The 20,455-nt window shown below is 37.2% G+C and overlaps 1 protein-coding gene across 1 annotated transcript in view; it reads left to right on the top strand.

Moving 5' to 3' along the window:
- BMPR1A (bone morphogenetic protein receptor type 1A) overlaps window positions 1-20,455 on the top strand; it is an 82,317-nt gene that overhangs the window by 44,457 nt on the left and 17,405 nt on the right. Inside the window, exon 3 of the mRNA XM_050898687.1 lies at window positions 12,211-12,418. Within this exon, the coding sequence (XP_050754644.1) occupies window positions 12,352-12,418 (67 nt within the window). The 5' untranslated portion in view covers window positions 12,211-12,351. The remainder of the gene's footprint in view (window positions 1-12,210; window positions 12,419-20,455) is intronic.

Below are 20,455 nucleotides of genomic sequence, written 5' to 3'. Positions count from 1 at the left end.
TAGCCCAGGTTGTTCCAGTAGTGTGACCATCTCAGGCTCAGCATAAAACAAGAGCCTGCCCTATTGCTAGGCCAAGATTGTCAAGTTCAGGAAGGTTGAGTTAAGCTGTCCAAGAATCCCTTCATTTTACAGTTTTTATGTTGGCTCTGTCCGGCTCAGAAGCTCCTGTTGAAAGTGTAGTGGGTAACATATCTCAAAGAAATCTGGGCAAGTTCCTATGTAGTAAGAGGAGGCTAAATTTTGTATCTCATTTCTGTATCTGAGGATGGGAATTTTATGCAGTAGGATAGAGAACTAATTCAAGAACTTACGGTGAGAAAAGTAGACAGGAAATGCATTCACAGTACAGTTTGAAGATGTTTGTATTGATAGGAATGTATTTTACAGTCAGATTATTGTAACATGGATATGTAATTAGAAACATACCAGATTTTCTTTTTTGCTTATTTGTTGACTTAATGTTTAGATTAAGAATGGTAAGATGTGGTTATCTACTAAACATTAATACAGGGATTGTTTTTGTTTTCATTTCAAGAATTGCTTTTTTTTTTCCTTGAGGCAAAACCAAGCAGATAAACATTTCTTTCTGATGGTACTATTTTGAAGCAGTCTTAAGAAGTCAGTTATGGACTAGGTTCCCCTCAGCTAGGTTTAAAAGTCAAGAATGCCCTTCTCCAGAGGTTCCAAGGTTATGATGCTATGATAAGTTTCATGAAATGTTAGGTGAAGTCCTTCTGAAATGGTGTAGTTGATATGGAATTGTATGGAAATAAATCTAGGGTGCCAGTTAAAATGTATTTTAAAATAATAAACAGCTACTTGTTAACTTACCAAAATCTAAGATTGATTTAGATAAAGGTCCTTGCGTAATATCCTTAATCTCCATGAAAAACAGTGTAATAGAAACTTGCTGGTTTTCTTATTTCTAATCCAGATATGTAATATCCTTTAAAAAATTAAATGTGTACCATAGCCAAGTCCACGTAAAGAAGGCATACTTTTATCATGTCCTTAAAATATGTATGTTCTTACAACACAGTACAGGAATCTCAGGATCTTGAGTAATAATTTGAATCTTTTAAAACTTAAATGTTCTGTTCTGAAATTTTTCTTTGTTAAAAAAACCTATGGTGAAAAGTAATCTGAATAATTAGGAAGTAAATAATCATGAATTGGTTAGTCATATGATTTTATTAGCTGAATGTGAAGTTTCATTTAATCTAAAAACAAACAAAACCAAACAAACTGCTACCTTACATGTTGTTTTGCTATTCTTAGCTCTACTGTGCAACAGCTGTTGAAAAACTTTTCTTTCTTAGTGTATTTACAGTAACCTTTTTGTACTAAGTGGTGGTGTAACTGCTTGAATACTAATGGGAGAGATACTACTAATAAAACTACTAAATTTAAATATTTTAACCTCATTGAGCTTTCTAGTCATGTTTCTTGTGTGTATGTTTGGTTTTGAATTTTGTGTGAAAAAAATAAACAGTATTGCTTTAGCACTTCAGTGCAGGGAAATAGGGGACTATAACTATTGAAGTATAAACATTACCTTTGAACTCTACTTATTGAAAGATTACTGTGTTTGGATTTAGAAATGTCTTTGAAGCTATATTTGGTGAAAGTACATTGTTTAAACTGAAGAGGAGTAGTTTGTGTGCATGTGCATGCCATGTTGTTTCTGTAGTTATTTAACCAAGCGGATCTACAATGCACTTAGAGTTTAACTCTGGTTTGCATTAAAATGTATTTTCATCTCAGCAAAACTTGCAGAATACTAACAGGGTAAGATAAGCTCAGACACATACATCTAGAGTCCTGGAAACTTTTCCCAGAGCAATAATACTTTCTTACATACTTTATTTTTAATTGTGAAGTATTGCAGTTGAAAGTAGAAACTGAATGCAGCGTAGAACTAATTTTAGATTATTTGTACTGTGGAAGCACTTTCTTAATATAGCCATCTAATTTAATATCTCCAGTATTTGTGAAATAACTGTGCATGAGCATGTCATGCTTTATACATAAGTGTTTATCACTCTATGATATTGAGAATAACCAAATACTTTGCAGGTTCTATGTAAGATAATGAATGTTGTAATTACAAGATATTTGCTTGCCGATGGATTTGGGGTTTTATTCTTTTTCTTCTTTTTCCTTTTTTTTTTCCTTTTGTTCCCCTCCCCCCCCTTCTTTTCCGCTTGGGCTTATTGAAGCTTTGTTTACCTACTTGTATGTATCAGGGTTCTCCTTGCAAGTTCTGGGAGTTAGTAGTGAGACGGCTTGTGAGGTTACTACCCCCAGCTGTCCACCTTGCTCTTTTGCTGGAGGTCAGTGGCTCTGTGGCAGTATCAAGCAAGCACCAGCTCATCGGCCACAGCTGTTCAGAGCCCGGCATATTAATTTAAACTGCCATTGATTCTGGTTTAGGCTATGCTAGACTTGCCGCTGACAATACTTGCTCAATTCTCTTGCCCTTGCTGTGGAAGTGGTAACCTCCTCGTGTTTTGTGTCTGGAGCTTGTAACCTCGTAAAAATATCCCAACATGAGTTTCTAGGGCGAGTGTTGAGGCTCACAGATGACAGAAGAGCTGTTAGCTGACTATTCATATAATTCAAAAGAATTATAAGAGAGTTGAAAGGGTGCGTTTCAGCAATTTAAAGTTAGAAGGGCAATATAACTTAACACGAAGAACAAATTTAACAGTTAAATGTAATTTGCAAAGTACATATCTAAAATTTTGTTTCTGTAGTAAGAACACTTTAAAGAATAACTTCCCCCTGCCACATCCGTGTTTTAGAGGCATGTAAAGGAGCAGTGTCTACTCTTTCATTTATTTGGCCTATCCAGCTATTAAATGGCCTCTTGGGAAGACTGATGGAGACCGCTCCTTTGAGAATATCCGTGTGTTATTTACAGGGATTTGTGAGAACAGCTAGACTGAGAGTTTCTCCTATCAGCAGAGTACGGTGCTTCTATGGGCATGGCAAGCAGGTGAGGAAAATGAGGATTAAGGCTTACCTTGCCAAGCAGCGTTTTGTATTAGCAAATCGTGATGATGTTGAACTTGCCAGTCTTGTCTCTGCTGTTTGTATGTATTGAGCAAATACTGTTAAAGAAAGCTTTTCTCTTGCCCGTTGCAATGAGTGCTGAATTTGATGATTTAAAAATTGTGTGGCGTATTTATGAAATAACATTTGCAAGTGTGTTTTTATCTTGTTCACAAAATGATGTATGAATTAATTTGGACAGCAGCTGTCTTCTGGGTAGCAGAACAAAAACGTATGTCCATCTTGACAGTTTTAAGTGTTTTGAGGGCAAGCAGTTTGCTTCTTGTGAAATGCTCTTCTGTTGGCCTTTTTTAATACTAGATCACATGTCACTTGCTTTGCAAGGAACACCATAGTGTCCTGGGCAGATAGCAGAGGGAAAGGATTTGCAGTTATATAAGTAGGCGGCAGCGATTGCCATGTTTAAGGCATCGCTACTAGCAGTTTGGAGGGGATTGGTTTGTATTTTTGGCTGGGAGTTGTGTTGATAAGTAATGCTTTCTGTCCTCAATAATTTGAAACTCTGTCTTCCAGGGGTAAATTAAAAAAAAAAGGAAAGGGGGATTAAGGTCTCCTTTCTGTTACTCTTTCCTAGAACTTACTCTCTGTTCTGTTTGGAAAGTATATCGTTTAGTAGCTAAAATCATACCCGCAGTGTGCGAGGAGTGAAGGCTCCGTGAATAGGATTATCAAGTTGACTCTCTTGACCTTGGTAATTACTAATCTATGCAATCGGGTATTTCTGAGCCTTGTCAGCCTTGCTTGTTTAGCATTGTATTTATTTTGGGGGGTTTTACAAGTCTTGAATCGCAAAAGACGATTTAAAGAGAGGATCTGAAAAAGAGAAACCCAACCCCGTGTTTATTCTTAAGGGGTACAGGTCTTCTAGAGGGGAGCTGGCTTGCAGAGGGGGAAGACAGTATTCTTATGCTAATCCACGCTCTGGATAAGGAGCAAAGCAGCCGTGCAAACAATGGAAGTGGAGCCAGAAAGTCTGCTCTGCAGTCTAGCACGCCTTGAAAAGCATGTCAGGCAGGGCGCCTAGGGCTGCGCAGGGGAGGGGCCAGAGCAGAGGGGAGAGCTCCGGCTTACTTTATGGAGCTGGCAGCTAGCCATAAGACTTGGAAAAACCTCACTACCTAGAAAACAAGAATTAAGGGTGGAAGTGAGGGGAAGGGAGAGAGAAGTAGTTGCAGTCTATTTCTCATGTCAAAAAACCCAACCCCCCCAAAACCCTATTGAGTTGTCTTAGCTTTGTTGCTGCTATTTTCTTCTTTGTACCAAAATTGAAATTCAAGTGATCTGTTTTTTAAATAGCAACCACTTTTTCTAAACAGTATTCTGCATGAGAGATGTAGATTTTAGCAACGTGCCTGTACTCAAAAATTAGCTTACACTACCCTCATGTGGGCAAAATGTTCAGATTGGAAAGTGTGCTGGAAGCTGGAGCTGCAGGCTGGCCTAAGGACGGCGTTGGGGGATTTTTGGTTTTCTATTCCTTGCTCCTTCTCTTGTAGGAGAAACCCCTGTCAGTGACATCGGGGAAAAAGCATGCGTTTGTATAGCATGCTTTGTTGTTGATTAAATTCAGTAACCAGAAAAAGACAGGCTGTTTTACTTAGGCACCATGAAATGAAAAATATGCTCTGTAACCACCAAACAAAAACCCAGTTTCTGGGGAACTCTTCATGAGTCCCAGAATTTGCATAATCACCTTTGCTTTGGAGACAAAAAGTAGTTGTAAATTTCTGTTTCTAGATTGGGCAAAGGTTATAGGTCTAACAGAAACAAGCTAAGACCATGGGATCTAAGTATAATAAAAGCTCACCCTGTCAGTTCTTTGGTTTGGGGATTTTTTTGACATAGATTAATGAACAATTGTCCTTAAATTATGAAAAAACTACTGTAAGGTTGTGAAAACAGTCATTAGTCTTTATAGTGCTGAAAGGGATGTTGCACTTTAGACACCCTTCCTGTGAAAGCATTTGTACTTTTAAAGGCACTGGTCCTAATTTTAGGGTCCATTGTTCACTTTAAAAAAAGTGAGCAAATATATATTCAGGATTGACGCCCAGCTTTTTCCCTTCTTCAGCCTAGGTGTATTGTTTGTATAAAATAACTGTAATTTAGAGCCAAAATGTGTGATAGGTCTTGTAGATGGTATAGTATGACCATAATATTTTCAATAGTGACATGTGAAATTTGTAACAATTTTAATGACTTTTTCTCTTGCTGTTTATGTTTAGTGAACAAAAGGCTTTCTTTGAGTGATTTTTTTGCGGACAAAATTTAAAAGGTTTAAGTTACATTCCTAGCTTGGATTTGTTAAAGATGGAATGTATTACATGTGGAGACTTTTCTCCTTGTTCACATTGACTGGTCTGACAGTAAGGAACTAGCAAAAATGATAAATGCATAATAAAAACATTTAAGAATGATAGCTTCTGGGTAGAATAGCAGAAGTTGATGTCATTTATGGTAGAAGGAGCATGGGTGTTCGTTTGCCAGTTGTCTTAAGGGCAGAAGCTCTCAGCCAGCTAATCACCAAAGTGATGGAGTTGAAAGAGTGGAAATGGGTCAAGATGAGTAAAAATTGTGTAGCAAAATCCTATTTGAATATGCTCAAATACGAGAATGTGTCATGTTTGTAACACACTAGGATATGTCTGAATACCTGATGGCACTGGGAAAATAATTTTACTGAATTTCATTACTGTTAATGGCAGAAACTTTGTAGCAGTTTGTTAATTGGATTCCAGAGTAAAAGTAAGATGGGCATTCAGGAGTCCAGTGAGTGGCGTCCCCAATTACCTAATTGTGCTGGGCATGGTAAAAAGCAGCTAGGCTTTAATTTCTTCATGGTTAACAACTTTGTTTATGAAACAGACAGATATATCATAATTTAGTAGTTTGGCTTCTAAATTCTGTAGTAACGTACACACATTTGATATTTGCAAGCAGTGTGAAATCTTCCTTTCATAAGATTTCTGTTAGAGTATCCAAGGTGGATTTTGGTGACTTTTCTTCCGCCTGCTCAAAAATAAGTCTTTTTCTAAGGCTGTGAACTCTCTTGCTGCAGAAAGCAGTTGTTAGGGGCTCGTGTTTTTTGAGTGAACAAACCCACCATTGCAGTACATGCATTATAAACGTGGTTATAAATGTCCTACAAATAGAACTCCGATATGTTTTTCATTTCAGTCTTTTGAGAAGTGTATAATACACACACAAGCATGCTTCATTTAACATTTCAGATTTTGTAGCAGTTTGTAGAGGAAGAAAGAACATTGACATAATTTATACAACCTTTTGGCTTTTAAATTTGTGCAGTCACTAATAGTGCTATATAATTCTAATGCAATCTGGAGTTTAATGGAATTATTTTTGTGAGCTTGCACAGATTAGTGCCTAAACAAATAGGGCCTTATTTGAAATAGGTTTTGTTGATGGCCGTGCAACCAACTAGCTTGCAATAGCCAGCTGTCTTCTCCATCAACTGTATGATTTCTTCATAGATTTTGGTGGTATATTTACCTGCGTGTTTAACTTAGCATATTTACAGCACTTAGCATAGCTAGTTCAGCTGTTTCAGTATGACACTTTTCTACAATTTGTGTAGGCATGCCTTGAAATAAAATAATAGAAACATGTTTAAAAAGTAGGCTTGTGCAAGTATTTGACAGAATTACACAGTACAGAATCTGACACTTTTATTTAAACTTTCTTCTTGTTATGGAATTGGTTAAATTTGACTATTTGACTATGAATAATCTAAAGTTAACTATGGCTCTTTTTGTATTATGAATAACAAAATGGAGTTGTAAGGGCTGTCCTGGATCAGAGTCTGCTCCTGTCCTGTCACCTGCAGCTACATGAGATGGTGGCCTTTGTAAACTAAAGACTAATTAAGTTTTTGGACTCTATTTAGTTTGAAAATCTGCCCTAGAACCTCCTAACCAGTGGTTAGGAATTGTCTTCTAATTTCTGATCTAAATAAATTTTAATGGCTAATCCATACCTAGTTGTTGTTGAACCAGTAATTTTCTTCAGGTTGAATAGCTGTCCTTCTTTCCTTGTGTTTATTCCTATGTTACAGTTTCAAAGAGTAATCATTTCCCTGACAACTTTCACTGTATTAATATTTTTATTTTCTTTTTGTCTCCATTCATAGGGCTTTCCTGCTCTCCAGATAGTATTATCAGTCCTTCTAGGCATATATTGAATTTATTAATCATGTTGTCTCTGTGCTGTCCATGTTTTACCATTTCCCCTGGGAAATTTCCCTAGGAAATCCTGGAGTTGTGTTTGTCTCTTTCTCCCAGCAACATCATATGGATGTCTCTGACGTTCTGTAATTGTTTAGTGTGCTTGAGTCCTTGGACATAGCTATCTCCTATGCATGAACTCCAGTCTATGTGAAGCAGAAATTCTTCAGAGTTCCCAATATGCATAACTTTCCCAATTTCATGCTGTTGTATTTCATTCCATTTCTGTTACTTCAGTTCTTCATGTGATCCAAATATTCCTGCATAAAAACAACACTCAACTGAATTGACAATTCATGTTTGTCAGCAAGGTTTATCAAAGTTTTGCTTTTTGTGCTTAGTTCATTAATGAAAAGGGTAAGTATTCTTGAATCAAGCTGATTCGAGAATCAAGGTCCTTGAATGTCATTTGAACTACACTAGTAATCTCTGTTCTTGAAACTACTTGTCGTCTGTCCTGTAGTGAATTCTTTACTGTTCTTACAATTCCTCTTTCCTTCATCCAAATTAATATATTTCTTTGTGGCACTGTATCAGATTTTTTTAAGTTCTAATAGAAAAGTTGTTGTTGCATACTGGCTTAGACTGACAGTCCAGTTTATCTCTGGCATTCTGTTCCACCTCAAAGTTGTGTTCAAAACTGTACATGTGATTGAGGTAATATGCTTATGGTTACCTAAGTCACTTCTTGCCCCCGTTACACATAGGAGAAACATTTAACGTTTTTTACTTTTGCTTTGGCAAATACATTTACTCGGTATTGTATGTACTGCTGCAAATGTTTTGAAACATCTTGTCTGTTGAAATGGATTTAATGTTCAAATTCTTGTGAAGTCTGAGACTGACGTTTCTTTTTTCATGTGTTCCCCTTTTACAATACTGTCTTTGTTGTTACGTTCAGCACTATCATTCTATATTGAAATTTGGGACAGCGCAGCTCATTTGGTTTGGGGATCATGCTGTTAAAAATATTACAGAGCCACATCTAAAGAACAGCTACCACTGAACTCCCTGCTTTCAGAATCATTTTGAACCATATGACAATCTTGCACACTTTAGCTTCATATATTTGGAGTCATACGGAGTGTAGGGCTAGACTGCCATGATAGTGCCATGAATTCACAGCTGAATTCCAGTTCAGAAAAAACCCCACACAGTTTAATAACAAAAGCACTTTCTTCAATAAACTATTTTTAGGGGGGGTAATAAATTATACTGTAGACAAATTGGGCATTACGATTGATGAATAAATTACTTTTTAACAGATGATGGTTGAACACTTCTTCATGGCTACAATAGAAAATAAAAAAAGACAGATTGAGGACTTTGAAATCAACTGACTGGCTTATGGGTTTGAATTTCTTCAGCATCACTCCGTTGACAGAGTAGCATTCCAGGTGTTAATTGGTGCTTTAACACATTTGAAGTAGTCATTTAGTTGTGTCACTCTACACTGTTAGTATCAGGCACGTTTTGGAGAAATTCCAGCTGTTGCTCACTTTTAGATAGTGTGCCTTAGCAGGGCTGCCAGTCTTCCTCTTTAATGGGAATACAGAAATGGCTCAGAAAAGGTGTCACTGCGGCCTCTTCAGTTTTGTCAAATGTATTTTTTGTTGTGGTGGTTTGTTTTGGTTTTAGTGAAAGATATTCACATACAAAGGTTGTAACTACGTCGTTTTGGAGTGTGGCATTTGTTAGAAGCACTAGAACAACTAGTCTGTTTTTTCAAAACTGTTTTTTCTAAGCTGTTAAACTACATAGCTATATTGGAGTGCCAGGTGATTTTAAGAATGAAATGTTTTCAAACAGTTTCCCTTTCTGCAAAAGAGCAGCATAGGCTATTAGAGAACTAATTGTATTAGTTTGTTTAGCTCGGAAACTTACATGAGAAAAAGGAAGAACACTTCAAAGGATGGGTAAAAAATGCCTGAAATCTCATCTGATAGCTGTGGCAGGAAAGCCCTGCTGAATTTTCCTGTGGTGACTGAAAAAACTTCCTCAACCCGTCCACGTTATGGTTTTGATACAGCTTTGTTGCTTCTGTAATGTGGGCGGTAGAATAGGACATGTGTCCACACTGCAGTTCACGTAGTTCATATTGGGACGTTTTATTGTAAATCGCTAGTTTTTCATCAGTGCCTAAGCTCACCTGCCCAATGGTGAAACGTTACCGTTAGTGCTGTGAGTGCAGCAAGGATCATCGGTGCTTGTCTGCCTAAGCCTTGCAGCCAGCTGCGGGGCTTTCCTGGCTAAGGGCGAACTTGACACTGACAGTAGCAGCAACAGAAAGATAACTCAGGTAAATAGTATTCAGGCATCATATGTGCGTTTCAGGGGAAGAGAAGGGAATTGCAGCCCTGCTGGGTTTTACTTTCCATTTTTTGAGGTATTCTTTTAAATGCTGATAAGCATTCTCAAGTTAGAATGATTTTTAAATGGGGAATTATAACAGAACTTGTAATAAAATGACACTGAGAACACGTTTTTATATACATTTTTTAGACATATTTACATTTTAATACATATATATCTGTGAAAAGAGAAATATTGATGAAAGGAAGATTCGGGTACAAAATACTGGTTCTAAGTGGAGAGCGTTATATTCTTGAATAGGCTTGGACAACAATTTTGAAAACTACCTTAGGTTGTCTCGCTGAACAAAAATCACCATGCAATTGGAAGTGAGGTGCATTAAAATGTTCTTTTTTTCCCCATTTCTTCTTGGTTTTTTGATAACGTAGTGTGTAGTACAGTGGTAAGTACACGTTGCATCTGAAGTTCCTGTGCCAGTGTGCTCTCTTACCTTACTGAACTGGGGAGCGAGATCACCAATTTTCTGAAAGTTTAAAACACTCCTACTCTTGAAATGTGGAAGAGTGAGAATATGTAGTCCTTACTGAAAATTGCATGAAGAAGAGAGACAGAAATTATTTTTAAATATACTTTAAACAGACTATTAGTGGGTTTTTTCCCTTGATGGACTGCAAAAATAATACTGTAAATACAGCCTTTGTTGTTTTACTACATACAAGCTGTTGGCAGTTTTCGTCTTCCACGTGTTTTATTGAGGATTGAAGTTCATTGCAGTTGAAACACGGAATAAAGCAATAATACTTAGAGTTATGTTGCTGGCCTGATGTTTATATAGCTAGAAGGATGTTCCCTGTCAGCTGTCAGAATTCGTCCTGTTTCTTGTGATTAGGAAGCACTAAAGAACATGATTATTTTTGTTACCATACTGCTTTTACCTCTGCCTCACCAGGAAATTTATTTTGAAGTTACTAGTGCTTAGGATGTCCGCAAAGCACGTCATTCCGAGTCCATCCTGCCGTAACCTGGCAGTAATCATGGCAAACGCCGGGGCTGCTGCGGTGTTCGGGGAGCATCCCGGCCCGGCGCTCGCCCCTGGCTTCCTCTGGCACGGAGGCGCTTTGTCGCTTCATTAGGGAGAAGTCAGAGATGTGTGAAAAGTAGGCCAAGGGTCGGGGCGGCCTGCCCCGGCCTCACCGAAATTGGAAGTGACGGACACCTCCCGGCTCGGCTGCTAATTTGCCTCCATGTTAAATGCCTCCGAAGCACTAATTAAAATGAAAAGTTCTTGGGTCTCACCGACAGACAGATTGAGTTATTGATGGTGGAAGTGGCCACCAACAGTAATTGCAGCCCATCCCTGAGCGAACGCCAGTTTTGGCATTCATGAGCAGCGCCAGGCTGACAGGGGTCAGGGGGGTCAAGCCCACCGAAACAAGAGGCCGAGGAAAGGCAAAATCAGTCCTCTGTTCGTCTTTGTGCAATGTCGCTTTTGTTGCGATTAACTATTTAGGTGTTCGAGCTGCTTTTTAGTTCTTTGAGGCCCAATTATGCTTCCCTTGTGAATCGCTGTAGAAAGTTCGTTAAGCAGAACATGACCACAACTACTGCAGTCTGAAAAAGTAACTTCTTATTCAGTTTGGCTGTCTTATCCAGTGGATGAATGCATAGCTGAGTAGAATGATGTTTTATTTTTTGAGCAAATGGCATGTGCATATAGTAGCATGATTTTTCAGGAGGGATTAATTTGCACAAAACTTGGGAATCCAGGAGGATATCAGGAGTTTGAATTGGAGTTAACAGAGATTAATAATAAATGTTCGTTGGTGTTGTGAACTGAGCTAACTTTCTTTTCTCCAGAAAACACTATATAACGTAGTAGTCTACAGGAAGAGGGACTGGGATATAGTTGATGCTAAGTGAGAAATTAATTTCTTCATTCAAATATTAAATGAGATTGTGCTTTTTTTTTTTAAAGACGTAGTACTATTCTAGAAGACAAAAGTAACGTTGTAAGTAAATTAGGTAACTAAACTAACTATTTTAATACAAATTTAGCTTTCATCCAGCAGAGAGACTGGGGTTTTATTGCGATAAAGCTTCTCTGCAGGCATTTTTGAACTGGTGGCTCAACATGGTGTTGCTTTTTTCCTGCAATATTATGGGAAGTCACCAATGAGTTTCATTTTTAAGAAAAATAATAAGTATAAATTTTAATTTCTGTGAAGAAAATAGTTTTCAAACAAATTCACTTTTATGTGTTAATCTGTTGAATACTACCTATGATAGCTATATGTGAGTCTAAAATACATGGCTGTGACTAGTGAGTTAACATATCTAATATTTTTTATAGGAATGTAAAAACATTTCTGTGGATTGTTACCAAAAATATGTATTTCAGAAGAACCCTGCTATTCAGTTGGATAGTAAATATGGCTAGTGTTTTCAGTTATTAATCTTAATAAACATATGCATTTTTAATTATCATTTGCAGCCACATGGTTACGATCAGTGAGATGAGGGTTTTTTCTTGTTTCAGAAATGCAAGGAGTTTCTTAACACTTTGTTTTACTGTATCTTTCAGGAGACAAAGTTGGAAAAGCTACAAAAGCATCTTTGCAGTCAAGCACCAAATCTTGTATTAGGCTTCACCGAACAGACTAAGCTTAACATTTGTCAAGCAGAAGGGCCAGTTGCCTTGCACAGGAAGGATTAAAAGTGAACAATGACTCGATTGAGAGTTTATGAGCAATTACTTGGAGCCTATCTGCTTATCATTCTCCATGTTCAAGGTAAATATGTACTGGTTGAAATAAGTTTATATTTTTCATCTGTAACTGCATTGTATGTATTCCAGTGGTTGGGACAGGGTTTTTTTTGTTTGGGGTTTGGGTTTTTTTTGTTGTTCTTGTTCTTTTGCAGGCAGGTGGCTTATCTGCCTGACATGCCATATAGACACTTCCCTAAAAAGAAGGACCTTATAGTGGTCATGTGTTGTTGTAGTATAGATTATAGATTAGGTCTATTTTAGCAAATGCTTAAATAGAGACAATACCAGAAATGCATAGTACACAGTGGAGAAAGTTATATGAGCAGCAGAATTGAAGCTTTGACTTTCTGAATTTGTTTCCTATATGTGTGCATCTTTGATCCCTTTAAACTTGACCCACTGAAGAAATTGCAGTGTGCAGTTCCCCGTGCCTTCTGATGCTCCCAGGAGCCAAGAGATAGTGTGGCGTAACTAATCTAAATAAACTTGTAATGCCTACTCAACGGGCCAAGGTGAGGCTATGGGATGTTCACAATTGCCTGGTTTTCAGTTAGTGAAGATGCTTCTTTGTACATCTGTTGTCCTTCCAGCCACCAGTTACCAAAAACTTCGGGAAATCCAGTTACCGTTAGCACTTTAACTCCCCTGTCAAATTGGGTTGAATTAAAAAGAAGAGTATTGGGAACTGACCAATGTGGCTGTCTCATGCTCTATCAGGAATTGAAGCTTAAATATAAAGATTATGACTAGTTTGTGGGAAAATCCATTTTATTATTATTTTCTTACTCCTTATTAGCAACTGTACCTGGCAGATCTGATTCTGTAATTGCTTGTAGTTCAGAGAAGTGTCAGAATAGCAGAATGGTATCTGAGCTGTTAGTGATGTTACATTCTCATGTTTGGGACATGAACAGTAGCGTTCTGCATGTCCATCAAGCATGTACATCTATAGTTGGTCTCTGTGTAAGATTTCTTGTTCTCCCAGCTGTGCACCTCTCACATGTTTGAGTTGAGTACACAGAGCTTTCCATATGTTCTGAGGGAAATAGACGTCTAAGACTAATTTGGTACTGCTATTTTAGTACTTGAATATAGAAGGTTTTATATTCTCTTTCCATACTTACATCAATTACTGCTTAGTGCTTGATTTTATTTTTGAGATGTTCTTTGAGCTATTTACTGTCAAGAATAACAATTCCAATGAACCCATTAAAATGGGGAGAGGAAGAAGCCTGGTAAGTACCCAAATGACAGTCTTTATGTTCTGTTTCTGGTGTGTACCTGCGATATTAGATTAAAGGATTTAGCAGAGCTGTCTTTATTGGGACGGTGCTTGATACATAGCTTGACAACTGATTTTAAGAGCAGACTTGCATCAAATGTGTAGTGGGCCTGCCCCTTCGAAGCCACTTGATCCTGCCTCTTCCCATGTGCTGGTATTTATCCTCTTGTAACCAAGTGCGAAGGTGTGTTTGGGAACTGCTACAGCTTCTAACCTGGGTGGGGGCAAGCACTTTAGGCAGAGCACAAGACTGTACCCTTAAACATAACCCAAACCTTTATTAAGCAGTAAATATAAGTGACACTGAAGATATTTACCTGGAATTGACCAGGGATGAGCTGTCAACTACACTAAGACCCGAATTAAATGAATAGTGCCTCAGTGCAAGGAGGATCATCTTTAAGCTCTTTCAAGTACCATCCCACACACACATTCACAGCTAAGCTTTTATGGAACAGAAGTCCTCTCTCTGGATCTGTGCAGAATTGCACTTTGTTAAAGGTATTTAAAACTGACATTCTTCCTTTCGAGTTTCTTGTGGGGTTCAGTCCAGGAGGCTACCATGAGCACAGTGAAGCCTTCTGTATCGTTGAGTACAGCCTACAGAATTGTAAACACTTTTCTTCCAAAACTGGACAAGTCTTCCTGTATAATTGCCAAGTTATTTGAGCACTTTCATCTTTTTAGCCTGCAGGGGCTCAGAATAGTGTCTCCTAACTTCTAGGTATGTGCTTTAAGTGTTGATTTTTGGCTTAATTCACTCTGTGTGTGTGTATGCATGCACACATGTATTTCAGGAGTGGGGAAGAGCATGGGTCTTAGTTTGAAGCTTTGCCATTGCAGCAAAGATTTCAAGGTTGAAAGCAAAAAACCAAACATAAATCCAGGATTCTTACATCTTTGTTACATTAGTTAAGTTGGGAGAGCAAAATTCTCAAGACCAGTCCCTCGTCCTGTTGTGGACATATAATTTTTAATTGGCAAGAAATAGCTCAGTCTATTTAGACAGGAATAGCCTAGTTTGGGTATAGTTGAAGTTTATAGTACAGATTTACAAATATTTACAGGTAGCTGTAAGGTGATTAGATTGGTAATGGGCACAAATCGCAATAAAGGAAATTTTGGTGAGAAATTAGGAAAGAAATTTTCACTGTGAATGTGGTTAAGCATTAGAACAGGCTGCCTGGAGAGGTTGTGCAATATCCATCCTTAGAGATAGTCAAAACTTTACCAGAGTGACTCTGAACAACCTGGTCTAACTTAGAAGTTGGTTCTGCTTTGACCAGGTGGTGGTATCAGGTGACTTCTAGAGGTCTCTTCCACTCTAAAATACTCTCAGACATAGCATTTTGCAGTGGAGCTTGTTCTACTAGTATTCAAGCAGTTTTGCTGCTTCTTGCAGAAGATACCAGCTTCTTCCCTTGAAGAGGTTGGGAGTGATATGCTTTGGTTTTTTTACTGAAGTCATGGTTACCCCTTTGCATTAGTCAATATTCAGCATTTTACTCAAAGGCAATAGCAACTGAAGGAACAAATTTTTTTCTCTCTAGATACAAATAGAAATCATAATACAAATATACAGGTCTTATAGTGACTTAAAATTAAATTACATTAACTCCTTCTGTGATCACAGTTATTAATAATGCTTCAATAAATAACTTCTAATAAATAATATAGCTAAATTAAGTTTAAAGACTGTGTAAAATTTTTTTTCAGCTTCTAAAGAAGGAATTGCCTTGTCTTAGGAATATTTCTGACTTTCAAATCAATACTGAGCGAGTTCTGAAAGCCATGGGAAAGCAGAGCTTGCTGAAATGTTGTTGGTTCTTTGATGCAAGTTGCCTAAGGGCTTGTCTTCAAACATATGAAATATGCTTGGTTTCTAGGGGTGGTGAGTAGAAAAACAGTCAAGTCTCTCTGCTTGTCCCTAGATTCATGGAGGAGTTGTGCTTGGGGGAGAGAAGGAAAGAATAAAGTTGATAGCCATCAAATATTTCACATTTTTATAGGAAAGAGGAAATCTAAAGTGAAAAGTCTAAAAAGTGGAAATTGAAAGAGGAAGAAATAGTTTCAACAAGGAAAATATATGCAGGATGTTACAAAAATGCACCATAAAGGAGCCGATAGAGGTGGAGAAGGACACATTATAAGGAATTGAAGAGAATTCGTGTAATTTACAGAAAGGGGAGGGAAAAGCAGAGAAAGTAGAAACACTCAGCATGTGTACTTTCAGTGACTGGCACCCAGCTTAATGGCTTGCTCCCTCACTTGTTTTGGAGGCTTCTTCAAAATGGTAGGAATTTCGGGGCTTACCAAGACCTGAGAGAATGATAATAGCAAGTGTGTCTGTATACATGCATATATATATACACACCAGATTCCTTAATAGGTAACTTTAAAAAACAAGTGGCTACATGTGTTGATTAATGTGAAAATATTCTTACAACAACAGCAGAAAACAGAGGCAATTCCATGACATTATTGGTGAACAGCTGCTGTTTCTCAGGTCAGTACTACGGAGCAGGGGGACACAGTGGTTACCCTTTGGATTATATCTACTTTATAGCTTATGGGACTTTTTCACTTATGTTAAGAAATGATCAAAGATAAGCCTGGGTAGCAGATGGCTAGATTCAATAGCAACCTTTTCAAGAGAAAAGTTTTTGTATTTCCTTTCTCGCTGTGGAAGGCTTTCGCAATATCTTTAGACCCGTGATTTGCTCTGCATCTTCATCCACCTACTTTCGCTCATGTAAGGCAAGAGGTTATCAGCTTCAGTTGCAGTTGAGGACTGTGGTAAATATGCTTTTGTCTTCCACTAGTGCAGATTTTTGGTTCAGAGAACCAGTTTTACTTGTGCATAGAGTTCTTTCTTTGTTTTTATAATATATTGATGAGCATAACTAATCAGTATACGTAACAGAGTAGTTAAAGAACTTAACGTATACTTAAACATGTTCTCCTAAATTTCGTACTTTGTTACTGTCAGTTTATTATGTGATGTAATGTTAGATATGTGGTTCATCACACCTTTATGTGTTCTTCAGAGACACCGCAGAAGACCAGTATTTTAATCGTTGTAAATTAGTTGACTAAAAATGTATTAATAGCATTCAATATGTATGAAGAAAGGTTTATTAAAAAGTTAAATTTTAAAATAATTAGTTTTAATATTAAATATTAAAATGGACTTATTGAAGTTGGCATTGTCCGTTAGTGAACTGAAAAAAATCTGTTGAGATTTGATTTCACTGTCATACTTACTTTTATTCAAAAATTTTATATAGAAAAGGATATTAATTTTTTTTTACTTTTATGCACTTTCTGAATTTCAGGTGAAATAGTTACTGAATTTAAACATATAAACTACTCTGAAGTAAAGGAAATATTCTAAAACCTACAGAAGGAACTTAGAGTTGTCAGAAGCTGATTCATTGCTTGAGGACAGTGTAGTTCTGTTTATCAGTGATTTCCTCAATTAATGCCTGCATCTGTCTTTAAAACATGGGCAGCAAACATGTATTGTTAAAATATTTGTCTGATTAAAGTTATTTTAATGGATTATTAAAAGGTTATATATTTTTCACTATAATTTCACATTTAGTTTTAAGTAACTTTATTCTTTAATACTCCGTTAAATTAGAATGCAGTGTACTTTTTTTTTAAAGAAAAATACACATAAAATTTTCTTGTCTCTGGCTTTTGTATTGAATACATAAGAACAGAGAGTAGTCTTTTTCAGAAGTGACTTTTTTGGGGAAGGGAAGTGGGAGCAGAGGCTGGGGATTGCTGGTTGGGAGGGTAGGGGGACTGCCTCTCTGTGTTGAGCACTGGTGTAGCTCCTGGGAGAGCTGGAGGGTGATAGAGAGAGATTTTAAACAAGTAGTCTGGGAATGTGCTGTGATTTTTAGGAACCAGTTCTGCTAGATGGAGCTACCTCTAACATGCCTGGTCTTTGGAGATCACAGCCTTGATACATAAAAAAGCAGTATAGGGAGAATTATGGTTAAAATGCCCAACACAGAGCTCATAGAAGCATTTAAGATACTTTCTTTGCACTCAAAAATTCTTTTTTCTGATTTTTAGATTATTTTGTGTTTTAAGAAAAAGTACTAGTATTTTACTCAAGCTGTATCAGTTGTACTGAGGTTTAATTCACATAGCAGTACATGTTAAATCATGTGATAGGCAGAAAGGTGAAATGTCCTTGTTGGAGTGGATGATTTTGTAGTATCTGCATCCTAAAGCAAGAAAAAGTAATGTAAAACTACCACATAAAAATTTCAAGGTATTTCTTTTTCATAAGGAAGGCGTATCTGACATAAAGAGCTTTGGTACGACTTTCATCTTTTATGAAAAGAGCCCAATGTGGGCAAGCCCTGAGTGTCAGCTAGCCCCAGCGAACAGCTTTAGCACCAGCAGGAAGGCAGGTGAAGGTGGTCTTCTGACAAAGGTTCTTTTTATTTAGATACTGAATTTATTGGGGTTTACAAGCTTGGATCAGAATAGCTGCAAAGAAATGCTGATAGCACTGTAGTTCTGCTAGGCTAAATCCCTTTTAAGGATACTGTACCCTGGAATAAAAATGTTTTTATGTGGAACATCTATATTATGACTCCAGAAAGCTATTGAACAACTTGAATGCTGTAGGCTGCTAGTTCTAGCATTGCAACTTTATTTGTGGAGGTAGAGGGGATACAGTTAAGTAAGAAATTACAGGCATAATTTGGCTTTTGTATTTGTCTTTTACTTACGGCTCTCTGTCTCTCCGTTTCTTAATAGAGCTGGTTTTTTATGGGTTACACAAATCTTTTCTTTGATCAGAAGACTTAATGAAATTATATATGTATCCTGGCATTGAGTTGCAACCACGTTAGCTAAGTTTTTAGTGGTTAATAACACTTCACTGTCATGCACAGTACCTTTTACAGATTATCCATATTAATATTAGTATTTGAAGCCATGCTTTCAAGTAGACTTACATTTCTAACCTAGTGGGAGTTTTAATATACTGTGCTTCTTTAAAATACATTTTATAGTCTAACTTATTTTCTATTATTGGAAGAAGTAGTCCTTTGAATAATTTATATTTTCGATCAAGGGCTGGATATGATACATTGGCAGGCGTTGTTCTTTTTTATTAAGAAAAGTTTAATTTTAAACAGAAAGCCATTTAAATGTCATCTTATCTGTAGCAGTTGTTCACACTTCTAGAAATATAAAATTAATGCAGTATGTATGAGACAATGTTATGATGGGGCAGGGCAAATGACAAGCTGGGAACTTGAAGTCCCATCAGCTTGTTTCTCTTTATTGTCTTATGCTGTGGTTACGTGAGAAGAGGAGAATGTTCCAGCTCACCATCACTCTGATATTTCATTGAATGTTGTAAGTTTCTGAAATGTGGTAAAATACACATTATAGAGCAGTTTGTATGTTTAAAGGTATATGATGCTATCATTCTCAAGGCTGGACAAACAGGCTGAAACTGGTCCAGGAGCTTGACCAGCCCTGTGCAGTTTACAGGTAGAGGGTAGAAAATAATGGAGAAAGAAACTTTGCTGTGCCTGAAATCTCTGGGTACTGTTTTTCAGTGCAAACTTTTTTCTTTTGAAGCTGTGTGTATTAATGCATAGCACTTATAACTTTGAAGGTTGTGTAAGATTTGTGTATGTGTGTTTCTTAGCTGTACCGCAGAGCTGACAACTGCATGTGTCATGGAAAAGAAGCCATTAATTACATCATCAAGTAGTGTAGTGTCACAAGATGCCTAAAACATGATCCTCCCTTTCTCTGTCCTGCTCCCAGAAGGAAGATAAAGCAGTGTGAATGTTTGAGAGGTGGAGCTCTGAGGGTTGGGATAATGAGAGCACTGGTGCAAGAAAGTCAGGTGGTTCCTGAAGCAAGATGTCGAAGGCATATCCTTCATTCACGCTTGTTCTTTTACCCAGTATGTATTAACAAGGAAAAACAGCAATGAAACATCCTGTGACCCCATTCGGATCTTGATCTGCCCTCTTAACATCTCAGGTGAATGGAAGCCAAGTCAATTTCCACATTCAACTCCCTTCCCCATACCTAGCATCTTTAAGATAGACACTAATCTTTCTTGAAATGATGAGGATGAATTGTAGTACTGCAGTGAAGGATACAGTTAGGGATAATATCTAGACAGGGGCTATTAAAAACTTTCTTCTGAAGTGATCCCAAGCAGTCTCAATATTTTCCTTTTTCTTCCTTCCCTGGATACTCAGTTGAACTCCTGTTTAATAAGAATTCTCTTTACAGTCTTAGAAAGTAAAAATGCAAGAGTGAAGTGATTTCCCGCCCCCCCCCCCCCCCCCCCCTTCTTTGTGCAATTCAGATATTACCTGTAAGATGAAAACAGGCTACCATGGAGTATTGTTTCACATTACAAAGATAATGAAATTGTAGTCTGGTTTTGCTTTGAATAAAAATCTTTGCCTATATAAACTGTACAAAAGACAAAGATGCTGGTTCTTTGAAAATACAGTTATCTATTTTGGGTTTTATTTGGTATGTGTTCTTCATAAATCTTGTTATACAATCCATTATAATAAATTAAGAGGAAAAATGTATTTCACCTCAGTTTTAGTATAAAAGGTTGGTATACCTGTAGTCATGCTTCAGTGTTAGTTTACAAAGAATAATACTGCTTTAAAAGATCCCAGACCTGCATACAAATTTTGTTCTTTCTCTTCTGAGCAAGGAGAAGCCATGCTTTAAGCGTTCCTTGATTTCTCTTCTAAAAAATAG

Source organism: Gymnogyps californianus, chromosome 6 (assembly GCF_018139145.2).
Source record: "Gymnogyps californianus isolate 813 chromosome 6, ASM1813914v2, whole genome shotgun sequence".
In the NCBI taxonomy this organism is placed as follows: Eukaryota; Metazoa; Chordata; class Aves; order Accipitriformes; family Cathartidae; genus Gymnogyps; species Gymnogyps californianus.
This window is presented reverse-complemented; position numbering and strand designations above follow the sequence as displayed.